At 41.1% G+C, this 15,220-nt stretch overlaps 1 protein-coding gene across 1 annotated transcript in view; it reads left to right on the top strand.

Moving 5' to 3' along the window:
- LOC117821951 (copine-9-like) overlaps window positions 1-15,220 on the top strand; it is a 126,440-nt gene that overhangs the window by 90,476 nt on the left and 20,744 nt on the right. The window contains exons 13-17 of the mRNA XM_034696525.1: window positions 1,190-1,243; window positions 1,490-1,551; window positions 1,996-2,042; window positions 5,652-5,833; window positions 7,758-7,885. Coding sequence (XP_034552416.1) covers window positions 1,190-1,243; window positions 1,490-1,551; window positions 1,996-2,042; window positions 5,652-5,833; window positions 7,758-7,885 — 473 coding nt within the window. The remainder of the gene's footprint in view (window positions 1-1,189; window positions 1,244-1,489; window positions 1,552-1,995; window positions 2,043-5,651; window positions 5,834-7,757; window positions 7,886-15,220) is intronic.

Genomic DNA, 15,220 nt, shown 5'->3' with positions numbered 1-15,220 from the left:
TTTTCCAATCACCTTTCCGGCTTGCAGGACCTGGGGGAGGCGCACACTTACACACACACACATTAACAGTGTGTGCCGGGGGCCCGGCTAGGACCGTAACACAATCAAACAATACAGACAGTGCTAAACCATTAAGAGAGGTTAGGCTAAGATACTGCAGATAGGAGCTGATATTGATCGGAGGATTTATGTCACAATCCTGCAAACAAAACACACATTTAACTTACCAATAAAACGTCCACAGCAGGACCAATTTTGGTGTTGATTTGAGGCCGACACTTCTGGTTATAGAAAGATAAATGACTCTTATGTAAGTGTTTGATATGTTTTTGTCGCAGTTCTTTCTCTACTCTGTTAAAAAAAATGCTGCAGGAGCCTCATTCGTCAAAAGAGCTGCCAATCAATCATCTATTTAACATCCGATAGCAAATAAAACTTAACTTCTCTGAAATGAAAAAATAACTAACTATAATGACAGAAAGCATGTTTGGGCAAAAATGTTTTGATATGTATTCATTTTTCTTGTTTGAACCATGTTCCACCTGCTAAAATGGAGGAGGTGGGCTTTAAGAGCTATACTTCAGCCAGCCACCAAGGGGAACCCCAATTGTTATGTCATGGCTTCACTGCGATACAGTATCTGTTGTTCTGTCCATGTTTTAAAGCACTTTATGAGCTGGTCCAAGTCGATGTGTAGAACTTTATTGCTTAAAATGAACCTAGTAAATGTGTTAATACTGCCACCAAGAGTTCATTAATCTTAAAGGTTACTGCACGGTGTTAAAGTACTTTTTACAATGTCACTGAAAGTACAGTTAATACGAAGCTGCAGGAAAACCAATTAATGAGCCTCCTGTAGAAATCATCAAAGTCTCCAATAATTATTTTTCCTCAAAGAGAGGGGAATGTTTAATTTTCAGATTGGTGACGCCGTTGGACGGATGGATGGTCGATTAATGGATGGATGGATGAATAGTTTAATCTCTTAACCTCTCAGATTCAATTTTTATCCTCTCTATCATCTTTATTCACATAGTTAAACATAATATCAGTCTCAATTCACGGGCTGCCAGTGCCATCAGGAATACGCTGAATTATTCATGTTCATTATTAAACATCATTTCAGGGTATGAAGTGGTTTTACAAGTGCCCTCTCTGTCCCTAACGTATTTCCCCCAATCACTGGCAGGTTTTAAACCCAAAGAAGAAAGGCAAAAAGAAGAAGTATGTAAATTCTGGGACTGTGAGTACACCCGCCTCTGCTATGTCATTTCTCATGTAGTGGTATTCTGTGCTGTTTAATATATTTATTATTCTTATAAAGGTATCATCACCTCTTACATCTGCTTCCCTCTCTCTCTGTCTCCTTTGCTGTCTGGCCACCTGCTTGTCTTTTTCCTTCCTGTCTACCTGGCCCTGCTCCTTTTTCCTCTCTCCCTCTGTTTATCACTCTGTTGTGTGTGTGTGTGCGCGCATGTGTGTATTCCAGGTAACTCTGCTGTCCTTCAAAGTGGAGTCCGAGTATACCTTTGTGGATTTCATCCGAGGCGGGTGAGTGGAATGATAATTAGCCTGCCCTCAGAGTCAGTGTCAACAGCCTCCATTTTGGTTGTTTGTCTCACAAGGTGTGTGGATGTTTGTGTGTATTTGTGTGTCTTAAGATTGAATTTCCCAGATAGTCTTTTTTTTTTTTTAGCACCATACAGAATTCATATAAGCTCAGAGTGGTCAAAGTTTTTGAGAAAGTTAAATCTTTGTCAACACCTCATTTATCCAGTTTATTCACGTTTCATTACAGGCTCTATTTGTTTGTCTAATTAGACTTTTCAGATGGCGGAGGGAGCACAGTCCCACCATACTAATTAACCAGTGGATGAGTTAACAGGCTCTAACGAAGCTGATTGTGTATGTGTGTCGCAGATACAGTACACTGAAGTGTGTGATCTCTGTCGTTTTCTTCTTCTCCTCTTTGATTCCTGTTTTTCTTTCTTTCAGGACACAACTGAACTTCACCGTGGCTATCGACTTCACAGCATCCAATGGTAAGACACTTCTGTTGTTCTCCAGGATATCACCTTACTTTGGATTCAGTTTTATTTGTTGTAATCCGCAAATATGAATTGTTCTGATTGCAGAGATTCACATGATTGACATGAGCACGACTTCCAAAGCCTGCTTAGTGTTTTGGTTCTTTGAAAGTGCATGCAGGAGAAGAAAGTCTCTCATTATAGGGCACAATGTAAAATAAGTGGTATTTATGCAAGGTAGAGTCCCAACAGGGTGAGCAGGACCCTGATGCTATACGTTATCTTGTTATTACTTACCAAAGGTGTAAAAAAAGCAGCATCTTAAAGATGCTCTCACCAGCTCTGCTGCCGTTACCTGGATCACAGGACAGGATGTTGCTCTGCTTTCCCCTATCAGTGATGGTTGAGGTCCAGTAGCTCCTCAGGCTGCTCTCATATCTGTGCCCACTAACTGTCATTATTTCCACACTCTCAAGACCAGCTTGAGACAACACTAGCGTTTTTACCACAGTTTCAACAGGCAGAGGGAGAATAAGGGACTACTTTACACAGATGCAATGTCACAAGCATTGCTTCTGATATTGAGGTTTAATCATCACGGTTAAGGGGTTTTGATCAATCAGAGGCATTTTATTCCTTTTTGATGTATTCTGTTCCATTCCATTATATTCTAATGTTTTTACCCCAGTATCAACAGGCAGAGGGGAATTGAGATAGACTACTTTCTGTGGATTGATTTGATATAACATGTGGAATCAGTTTATCTCAAGCATCACTTTTGTTAGGAATTAATCATCATTGTTATGAGGTTTTGACCAATCAGAAGCCTTGTATTCCATTCTATTCTTGCTTTGATTCACTCTGTTCTGTTCCATTCCATTCTATTCCAACGTTGTTACCACAGTGTCAACAGGGGAATATGACGGACTACTTTCTGTGGATTGATTTGATATGATGTTTGTGATCAGTTTGTCTTAAGCAACGCTTTTGTTAAGAATGAATCAATGTTTTTTTTGGGGCGCTGATCAGTCAGAAGCATTCCATTCCATTCTGTTCTATTCTGCTTTGATCTATTCTGTTCCATTCCGTTATATTCTGACATTTTTACCGCAGTGTCAATAGGCAGAGGGGGACTGAGCCTGACTCCTTACTGAGGATTGATTTGATATGATTTGTGTAATCAGGATGTCTCTATGATATTACTTTTGTTGTCATGGATCAATCAGCCTTGTCATGGGGTTTTCACCAATATTAATGAAGCATTTAACACAGCTAACTTGTATTAGTTATTATGATTAAATTGAAAACCAGTTGCAGTTTTGTCAGGTTAAGAGACCAAAATACTTGCAACATTCTGAGATAATGAACTTTACTTACATCAGTAAAGTTACATTCGAACATTTATTATTTTAACTTTCATATACTATGTATTAACTTTAAGTTAAGTACATAAATGAAAGAAAATACATCTCAATATCTGGTTTTGTACAGGACTTGAACTCTGGTTACCTTGATGAAAGTCGTATTTGTATCTATTCATAGCTCATGATTACAGCCTTCAGTCATCCGTTTTACCACGACACAGGTCATTTAAGAGGATTCATGTCTTCACAATCTTTCCAATGACTTCTTATGACGGTACAGAAACATAATTTGAACACATTACATGAAAGCTCCACCTAATACAGTGAGGTCACTGTGTAAAACAGCCATTCACTGCCTCACTGTCACATTAAAACATAAAAAGATCAAATCTGGTCTTAAAAATGATAAACTTACATCAAATATCAAATCAAGAATCTGGCTGGCAGCAGAAAGCACAAATTAAGTTTTCTTTAATGACCAATAAATCAGGGATACTTTGGGAATAACACTTAATTATTATTCAAGAAAGAGTTCTGATTTCTGTTTAGTTTGTATTTCTGTTTGTGGAGGAATTAAACAAACAAGATAAAGCATCCCAATTAGTAAGTTTTAGAGGTGTTTGTGGGTTTATGTTTGAGCTTTAGGCTGTGCCAGAGGAGCTTAATACAGTGTTCACTCTGGTTCATAAAACAAAAGAACCCAACCCTTTCTGTCCACAGACTAAGACTGCTGAAGACGAAAAGCATCCATTCAATGTTATCAGGCCTTAACCATCAAACATCATTTTACTTTTATTATACTGTAAATTTTTGTTTATTCTAATGCAGAGTCATATGATGAGAATCCAGTTTTTCTGTATTAATCCTGTTTTCACCACTTTCAACAACCTGCATTAATTTGCAGAGCTTAACTGGCTAGATTATTTTTTTATAAAAAATAATCATATGGCTTATCCTCGTCAAATCTAAACATACATGGAGCTTCATTTACCTAAATTAGCCCTTAAAATACTTTGAATGATGATAACTGTGATGCAGACCCAGAACTGAGAAAGTAAAACCACAGCTCTGTGGATTATCAGTGAAATATAAGATGTACGCTGCAGACTAGAGTCTTATTTTACTGTAAACAGACAAAATATCCACATTATTGTCTCACAGGTCCTTGTTATTAGACATACAGTATGTCTCCTGACTGTGCTGCATCACAACTTCTGATAAAGTAATTCACAGCATGTTGAGACTTAGTTTATGCATTATGATCAAGTGATCTGACCTCAAAACAGGACCTGTCTGATGCACTATTAGGTAAGCCATACATTGTTTTAAATTTTTAGCAACACACAGCAAACACGCCTTGTGCCCAAGGTTGGATTGTGTGGCAACAGCTAGTAGCTAATATTGTGCTAAGTGCAAACAAAGCTCTGTGTTAGCATCTATGATGCTGAGTAAGAGGATCCTCTGTATGTGTAGTTGTGTGCACGATTGGTTGGGCAGCTGGGGCGGTTCTTGGGGTTGGTCAGGGTGGCCTGGGCCCCATTTGAAATGTGATTGGCCGCTCCGAATTGAAACCAATTATTTATGCTGTGTTGCAAATAGCTGCTAGTAGTTATCTTTAACTTTCATTGTGCCAGGTCTTCCCTAATGGTATATAATATGCATATACTTTGTATCATAATGGCATAAATTTTGAATATATCCGTTGAAATATTAAAATAACACAACCATAGTTTTTGTATTCCCTGATTACATGCACTTGAGTCTTTCCTGTTACTCCATATTGTAATATTATGATGTAACCATGTAATCAGGGATCTTTTTTGAGCAGTCACACTTGGGCCTGTGATGCTTTTAAAAGATAGTTTCATCAGGCTTTTATTTTGACAGGCTGAAAAATGCAGCCGACCAAGAAAGGTGCACAGGGTGTTTTTTTTTTAATGACCAGAGGAGCGTTCACCTGCAGCACGAGGGAAGCCAGATGGAATTATAGGGACTACATTATCATTAGGTGTGTAAGGAGGCGTCTACAATCTCTCATCAAATCAGCTCCTGTCATTTTCTCTAAAGCAGGGCACTCGATCACATTGAAGAGAGAGAGAGTCTTTCTGTTACGTTGTTCAATTAATGAAACGATTACAAGATGTTTTTTGGAAGCCTCTCTTGACACAGTGCACTTTGCTGTAAAGGTGAAACCACACAGAGAGAATAAAGGAGAAGTATAATCATCTGTATCATCCTGATGTGTTTGTCTACCTCCAAGGTAACCCCTCCCAGCCCACCTCTCTCCACTATATGAGCCCCTACCAGATGAATGCATACGCCATGGCTCTGAAAGCAGTGGGAGAGATTATCCAGGACTACGACAGTGACAAGCTCTTCCCCGCCTATGGTTTCGGAGCTAAGCTGCCCCCTGATGGCAAAATCTCCCACGCCTTCCCACTGGTAAGACACACACACACACACACACACACACACACACACACACACACACACACACACACACACACACACACACACACACACACACACCTACACACACACACCTACACACTAACACACACAGTCTACCTGCAGCTGGGTGTGGTTTGGACCAGGAGTCATTGCTGCGACAACAGCTGGTCACACAAGTTGAGAAGTTGGCTCATCTGCCTGCCAGCGGGATGCTCCCAGCATCCATCTCTTCTGCCTCACATCCTCCTGAGGGATCAGGGCATCCAGTCAGAAACCATCGGGTACCGAGCTGAAATTAAGCCAGCGCTCGCCTTGGGTTATCCCAATTCATCTATTTTTGCTTCCATGAAACACCTCCTACGATGCTAAAAAGCCTTGAGTAATTAAAATGTAAGACAGACAGACAAACAGAAAACTATTCCAGATTAGCATGCACTGTATTAGCCATTCAAACTTGCATCATCTGTCAGCAGCTCTCTCTCTCTTTTCGCTCTTGCCCTCTCTGTCTCTCTTCTCTCCTCTGTGGTCCTGAGAGTGCAGCAGTTGTGAGCTCAAAAGTTGCTTCTTATTAACTATTTAGGGATGTCTAATAATGGGAGACGGGGGGCCGAGCGGCTGAAGGCTCTCAACCCCATGGTGGTCAAGCGAGCAGGTGGGAGGGTGAGTTGGGTGGAAGAGGTGGACCTGAGACTACAGGTGGGTATTTTGGTATGGAGGAGCTCAATGAGGTACTGAGGAGCTCGATTGTTGATGGCCTTGAAAGTGAGAAACAGAATCTTAAAAATGATGCGGTGTTTGATGGGAAGCTAGTGGAGTTGCTGCAAGACAGGTGTGATGTGGCTGGTGGAGGGGGCTCTGGTGATGATCCGGGCAGTAGAATTTTGAACCAGTTAAAGTTTATGGATGGATTTGTCTGGTAAACCAAAAAGAAGGCAGTTGCAGTAATCTAGGCGGGAGGTGACCAGGGTGTGACCCAAAATGGCAGTACTGTCTGGGGAGAGAGACAGACGTAGAGATGTTTCGGAGATGGAAGTATGCTGACCGAGTGACATTATTGATGTGGGACTGGAATGACAGCGTACTATCGAGGATTACACCCAGACTCTTAACATGGGGGGAGGGAGAGGATGAGGATCCAACATAACTAACATAGTGAAACTGAACATTTGCATGACAATGGTTTACACGTTTGGGGCACCAAGTTGCAGAGGCGGACGTTTTTTCCGTTAGACTGTCCACGCAACTTTAACCTTCTACTTCATTTTACCACCTCTGCTTCTTATGAGAGTACAATACAAACTGTAGTGGAAATTTAATTCAGGATATATATGAAATATGCTGCTTTATGCTTGTGCTACCTTGACACGGTAATCTTTTATTATTTTAATATTTCATCTGCACTTAAAGCTGCAAAATAATTAGGGTAGGAAGGGAGTTTAGGGACTAGAGAGGGGTGAACTTAACCATCTAGCTGCTTAATACGACCCCTGCTTCCACAAAGACACACTTACCTTTATACTCAGGGGATAAACACAGTGTTCATTCTGTGTGGAACAGTTCAGACTGTTCGTGCTCTGTTGTAGCTGACCCTCTTGCAGGAGTGGTGACTCTGTCTAAATTTTGCTGAATATTTATTTTATATTAAAGCCAATTAAATCCTAACTTCAGTCTGTTTATTTCTCACTGAGCGTTTCCCCAAGCACAAACCACTTCAGTATCATTTTAAAGCCTCTTGAAAGTGTCTCATCCCTGCCACAGATATTAACACCTACTGCATAAACCAAACATCTGTTAAGTTGCTGTAGTTGCATGAGCGTATCAGTTGCACTGCAGAGCTGCTTCATATTGGACAAGAGAGTTCAGTCGGTGCTGTAAGTTGGATTGGTAATTGTTGCTTTTTGTCTGTCTGTTGCAGGCTGGTGACAACGAGAACGCAAGCTGTGTGGGGATAGAAGGAGTTCTGGAGGCTTATTTCCAGAGCCTGAGGACAGTGCAGCTGTACGGACCCACGAACTTTGCACCAGTTATCAACAAAGTTGCAAAGTAAGTTTGACCTTTCAAGTTTCTCCCCCTTATTTTTAACCCTACATGGCCAAATTCAAATCTTATTAGTCACATGACTCCTGAGAAGCCCCCTTGTTTTTAACCAGATTTTGTTTAATTTATGAGACTTTACCAGCAGGGAGCAAGTAAACATGAGCAGGATTAGAGAGGTTACAGCATCCAGATGGCTAATAACCTTTTAGTTTATGCCTCAAGGTGTGGCACCAGGATTTAAGATTTCAGCAAGAACATTGACGAAGAGAAGAGTTCGACTTGACAGACTGTTTTATTTGAGTGCTAAACCTCCAATGTTTGCAATAATTATTGCATTAAACTCCATTCCTCTGATGTCCTCACATTTAAGCAGATATTCCAGGAACAATCTCCATCAAGCATTTTAAAAGTTGTATTCTTCTTGTTAAGCCAACAGACATAAAATGTGCAGATCCAGGGCATTGTTTACTTTTAACGGCATCCCTTCGATCTGAGTGTAACATCATTCTGCTGAAGAAAGCCAGGTTGTTTCAGCCAGCTTCGAACTTGCAAAACACACTGATTATTTGTAATCTAACACACAAGGAATGGAACCCGCAATAAAGCCAGACACTTCACCGCTGGAATCAAACACCTGTAGTTAGGCTCCATCTGAGAAATCTTGGTGTTGATGTGAACTAACTGGCTGTCAGAGTGAACACCAGTCAGCCTCAGAGGTGCTGAGAGCTTCAGTAACCCACCTGCACCTCTGAGTGATGTTATGAACACAGACAAGAGGGAGTTTGGTCTGCAGGGCGACTGGAAGAGCTCTCTGTGTGTTCAAACTGGAATAAACATAGATGATCTCAGCGTCAAACTCCTGTGAATAACTCAGGTGAAACGAGCTTCACTTACTGTCTGAACACAGCAAAAGACCCAATATATGACAGGTTAAAGGTCACAAACATATTTTAGTTTTGTTAAAAAAATCATGGATTTACCAGGTTTTATGACCACCATAAAAGTCTCTTGTTTGAGATACATAAAGTTGTGTTCAGTTGAGAATAGTGTTAGAAATGGTAGTCCGATGGCTCATTAATGCTCTACCCCTGCATTTACAGTAGAAATGGACAGATCCGTCTGCCTTAATTCCTACGTTTCTACCTTATGCAGGGTTCCCAACTATCATTTTCCAGGACATTTCCAAGACATTTTCATTGATGATCAAGCTGGTATGACCGTCTAAATTTTATATTTCTCAAAAATTATAAAATGAGCTAAGAAAAAAACAAGAGCCTGCAAAGGAATCAGGAAGCTGCCTTATTGAAATAATTAATCAATAATAATGATCAGAGGATCAGTGCTTTAATGACCTAAATAGATCTGAATGACAAAAATGGCCACAAATGTTTCTCAACTCAACTCAGACTCAAAATATACCTGCTAAATTATGATATTCATCCTGCTAAGTGGTCGATACAAAACAAAGCAAATGTCACGTTTTTTTATTTGAGTTACCGTAAACTCTGAAAAAATTGCACTGGTGTAAAGACGCACTCTGTATTTGAAGATCTCTCAGAGGTTTAAAAAAATGTAAACTGTCTTCCTGCATGGTGATGTCTATTATGATCAGTGATGTCTACAACGTGGAGTTTCTGTGCAGCTGTGTCGCTCTTTTTGTTCCGTTTGTTTTCACTATCGGGAGTTTGCACTCCTGCTAGCTAGAGCAGGGGTTCTCAAACTTTTTGGAGCCAGGGACCCCTTACAGGTGAGAAAATTGTCCATGGCCCCCTCATAATTGTAACACAGATTAAGTACATTAGTGATGTGTCATGATCAAAAGCTGTGGCTCTGAGAGCCGATGCTTTATAGTGAATCAGAAGAGCCGGCTCGCATCAAGAGAGAGCCGGCTCCCAGTTTTTTCCTTTCCCTGCTTAGCTCTCAAAGTGCTCAGACCCAGATCTGCTCACAGCAGAACTTTGTTTTGATTGGTCAGCATGGCGGCCAATCATATGTGAGGATATAGGATACAGGTGATGGAGGGGAGGCTGTGTATCCTGGCTACATCTGTTCCATCAGAGAGAGTCTTCTTGAAGACAGGGCAAATATTCACTGAGAGGAGCAATCGGATCAGCCCATCCAAGCTGAGGCATCTGATTTTTCTCAATGCCAACCTGAGGACATTAATAATGTTTGCTTCAGTTTGGATCTGGTTCTGGTTCTGTTTGCTCGAGTTTGGTTCTGGTTCTGGTTCTGTTTGCTCGAGTTTGGTTCTGGTTATGTTTACCTGAGTTGGTTCTGGTTCTGTTTGCTTGAGTTTGGTTCTGGTTTTGGTTCAGTTTGCTTGAGTTCCGTTCTGGTTCGGTTCTGGTTCGATTCTGGTTCAAGTGTAGTTCGGTTCTGGTACGGATCTGATTCGGTTCTGGTTCGGTTCTGATTCGTTTCTGGTATGGTTCTGGTTCGGATCATTTCCGGTTCTGGTTCTGGTTCGGTTCTGGTTCGATTCTGGTTCAAGTGTAGTTCGGTTCTGGTACGGTTCTGATTCGGTTCTGGTTCGGTTCTGATTCGTTTCTGGTATGGTTCTGGTTCGGATCAGTTCCGGTTCTGGTTCTGGTTCGGTTCTGTTTCGGTTCTGTTTCAGTTCTGTTTCGGTTCTGTTTCGGTTCTGGTTCTGTTCTGGTCCGATCTGGCTCGGTTCGGTTCCGGTTCGGTTCTGGTTAAGTTCTGGTACAGTTCTGGTTCCGTTCTGGTTTGGGTCTGGTTCGGTTCTGGTTCGGTTCTGGTTCAGTTCTGGTAGGGTTCTGGTTCGGTTCTGGTTGAGTTTGGTTCTGGTTCTAAAACCTAACCCTAATCCTAACCCTAATCCTAACCCTAATCCTAACCCTAATCCTAACCCTAGTCCTGACCCTAGTCCTAACCTTAACCCTAATCCTAATCCTAACCCTAACCATAATCTTAACCCTAATCAGAAGCCTAACCCTAATCACAACCCTAACCCTATTCACAACCCTAATCACAACCCTAACCCTAATCACGACCCTAACCCTAACCCCAACCCTAACCCTAATCACAACCCTAACCCCAACCCTAACCCTAATCACAATCCTAACCCTAATCACAATCCTAACCCTAATCATAACCCTAACCCTAATCTTAACCCTAATCCTAACCCTAACCCTAATCATAACCCTATCCCTAATCAGAACCCCAACCCTGGTTCTGGTTCGATTCTGGTTCAAGTCTGGTTCGGTTCTGGTACAGTTCTGGTACGGTTCTGGTTGGTTTCTGGTTCGGTTCTGGTTTGTTTCTGGTATGGTTCTGGTTCGGATCAGTTCCGGTTCTGGTTCAGTCCTGTTTCGGTTCTGTTTCGGTTCTCGTTCGGTTCTGGTTCTGTTCTGGTCCGGTTCTGGCTTGGTTCGGTTCCAGTTCGGTTCTGGTTAAGTTCTGGTACGGTTCTGGGTCGGTTCTTGTTTGGGTCTGGTTCGGTTCTGGTTCGGTTCTGGTTCGGTTCTGGTTCAGTTCTGGTAGGGTTCTGGTAGGGTTCTGGTTCAGTTCTGGTTCGGTTCTGGTTCGGTTCTGGTTCGGTTCTGGTTGAGTTTGATTTTTGTTCTGTTTGCATGAGTTTGGTTCTGGTTCTGTATGCTTAAGTTTAGTTCTGGTTCTAAAACCTAACCCTAATCCTAACCCTAGTCCTAACCCTAACCCTAATTCTCATCCTAACCCTAACCCTAATCCTAACCCTAATCCTAATCCTAACCCTAGTCCTAACCATAACCCTAATCCTAATCCTAACCCTAATCCTAACCCTAATCATAACCCTATCCTTTATCACAACCCTAACCCTAACCACAACCCTAACCCCAACCCTAATCACAACCCTAACCCTAATCACAACCCTAACCGTAATCCGAACCCTAACCGGAACCCAAACCCTAATCATAATCCTAACCCCTAACCCTAATCCGAACCCTAACCCCAACCCTAATCCGAACCCTAACCCTAATCTGAACCCTAACCCTAACCCTAATCCTAACCCTAATCCTAACCCTTATCTGAACCCTAACCCTAATCTGAACCCTAACCCTAATCCTTACCCTAATCCTAACCCTAACCCTAATCTGAACCCTTACCCTTACCCTAATCCTAACCCTAACCCTAATCTGAACCCTAACCCTTACCCTAATCCTAACCCTAACCCTAATCTGAACCCTAACCCTAATCTGAATCCTAACCGTAATCCGAAGCCTAACCCTAACCCTAATCACAACCCTAACCCTATCCCTAATCACAACCCTAACCATAACCCTAATCGTAACCTTAAGCCTATCCCTAACCCTAATCACAACCCTAACCCTAGGATCAGGGTGAGAATGATTTTGTAACAGAATAAATGCACACAATTGGTCAAATATAAGTCTTCTCATAAAAACACTGTACGTAAAAGGGTGTTCAACACACAAACCATTAGTTTTTGCAAAATTAAGGTAAAATATACGGCTACAAAAGATCCTAAATTAAATGCCGTTCGGGAGTCGAAAGAGCCGGCTCTTCTTTGGGAGCCGAGTCGAAAGAGCCGGCTCTCTGAAAAGAGCCGTACTTCCCATCACTAAAGCACATGCTTACTACCATTTGCACTCTTAGTTGCCCTTGGAACTATTTGTATTGTAAAACGTATCAATGTAAATACTTCAGACCTGTACCATAGTGATAAACAGATAACACTTCAATTTGAATCAAGTAAATACCACTTGTATACTTTAAAACAGAGGGTCATTTCATTCCTTGAGGACTCAACATGACAACATTTATACTTTTCAAGTAATTGATCTTAAACGCTTTCAGAAAATTAACAGTAGCAAGACTCACATATCCCTTCGAGCCACCAACCAATGGTATCATAACAACGGTGTATGCTGTTTTGTAATGACACAGCACAATTTTATAATTTATTAGAAATGTATTCAAATTATTTCACGGACCCCCCAGGCTATGGTTCGCAGGCCCCCAGGGGTCCCAGGACCCCACTTTGAGAACAACTGAGCTAGAGTACGGTAATTGAGCCAAATGTATCATAAATCATAAACAATATACCCCAGTTTTCTGTGAATGCATGATTATGAAGTGAAGGAGAAAAGATGTGAAAAAAGTTGCGCAGTGTCGCTGTCTTTTCCAGCACAGCGTGCACTCAACTTTCAATGAATGGGGATGTGTTTTGTTAATAGGGTCAGGTCGCACGCAGCCATGTTGGAATAATTTTCCAGGACTATATGTGATTTTCCAGGACATTTTACTTTTTCTCCCATTTTCCAGGTGTTTTCCAGTACTGGAAAACTGGTCAATTGTTTTCCAGGTTTTCCAGGTTTTCCAGGACACGTGGGAACCCTGTTATGTGTTTAGTGTCTATAGATCTGTAAATATACAGATGATGTGTGTATTTCATATCAAAATCAAAAAGACAATCTAACTGTATGTAATGTTCAACCACATTTAAGTAGAATAGTGTTACTCAGATTCAGAAACTAGATAAACAAGTTGTATTATAACCAAACAAACATGCTTGACAATCTCCACAGCCAACTGAATTAGCCAAGCTAAGCATTAGGTAGTATTGTATTTCCAAAATGAAACTCAAAAGTTCAGCTCTTTGAACGTACTCTGGACTGAATATTTTGGAGGAGAGGAGTTTTGCAGGCACCTCAAATATTATAAAGATTCCCAAAGAAATGAGCTTCCAGCTGACTTCAACAAGAGGTGTTCATTTCATCTGTATTTCTGCATGTAATCTGGAAGTTTATGCAGGATTTAATAATCCGACTCCTCTCCTCATCCATGTTGTCTTTATGGTCCTCTGAAAACCTCTGACCTGTTGACTCCAGGCCTGGCTCCGCTCATCATGATGGTTTGTTGTTGTAGTTAAGTGAAATACGATCTGGTGATTACACAGAGTGTTTTATTCTGAGAAATCAACTGGATGTTTTGTTTTGGTGCCTGACTTCCTGCCCCAGTCGATCTGCTCTGTTGAGATTGATCGAAAAATAGAAACCTTGCGTATCTGATCTGGAGGACTCCGACCTGCCAGAACGCAACAGAGTGGATCCAGTGGAAGTCAACACATTGACTAGAATAGAAACCTATCAAATCCGGAGCTGTGATGGATCAGAGACCGACAAGACACAGATCAGGGGGAATTTGGCCTTTACAGGTGTAGCCCAAATGCTGCAGTACCACCGGGAATGGTGAGGGCAGTGTCAAGCAGTTTAGCCAAGAGTTAAAACCAGAACAGCAAAAATCAACAATGAAGAATAATTTAGAAAGTAGCCAAACTTTTTGAAGAAAGATTGCACAAATTTAGAAACTAGCAAACTTTGTTCAAGCGCCCTCTAGATGATTAACTGTTGAACATTAATTTCAACAGTGAGGACACCTAGAGCATGTGGGTAGTGACAGTTCTAACGTTTAAACATGCATATCAATGCACTTGGTAAAGGAAGCTTAAAATGAGCTTCACGTGTTTTTTTCCTGAATTATTAGGGTTATTTTTTATCTCTCTTTTTACGATAGTCTCAAGCACACACACACTTAGAGATCAGCGTCAGGTAGAACAAGTCCTTGCAATAAACACACACCCACATACTGAAACACTCCCTCTAATTCATCCAGGATCATATGAAGCACAGCAGATGTTTATCAGAGCGGATGTATTTAGCTGTTTTTCTCTGCGAACCCACGCTGGAAACAAGGGAATGTGGAGAGTGGTGAGAAAAACAAGAAGCAGGGTTACATCTCTTCTTCATGAGATGTTTTTCTGAGCTTACTTTTTTTTGTTTGCACGGTCTCTCTGTGCTCAAGGTTGACGTTTCAGGTACAAACAAACAACTCTTCGCCGTGGGAATGGGTTCATAGAACAAAGAGGCCGCCAAGGTTTGAGGAAGGAGATCCATTTGAAGCTTTTATGTTTCATTAAACTCAGAGGTATTAATATCAATAGTTTTTGAAAATCTTTCTTTTTTTGGTCTCTTTCCAAAAGCACATCGTCATTCATCTCTACTCCCTATTGAATTAGTTTAATGTAGAGGAGCTCTGTGGTTTAGTTAAAAACTACCGGACACTCTGCGCCTCGCCATATCACGTCACTGCTGTTGCATAAAAACATGCAGCTGGCGGTCAGTATTAATAAAGACATGAGTGTCAGTGATAGTGAGTATCATACTGAGCTTATTTCAACAAAATAATAGGTAAAAGGAAAACACTGTTTTAAATGAAATGAATCCATATTTTTGTGCCATAGCTGAGTTATTTGTCTTATACATACTGTGGTTTTGTGCCTGCCATCACATGATCATGGTCTGTGTAAACTTAACT

Source organism: Notolabrus celidotus, chromosome 11, assembly GCF_009762535.1.
Source record: "Notolabrus celidotus isolate fNotCel1 chromosome 11, fNotCel1.pri, whole genome shotgun sequence".
In the NCBI taxonomy this organism is placed as follows: domain Eukaryota; kingdom Metazoa; phylum Chordata; class Actinopteri; order Labriformes; family Labridae; genus Notolabrus; species Notolabrus celidotus.
This window is presented reverse-complemented; position numbering and strand designations above follow the sequence as displayed.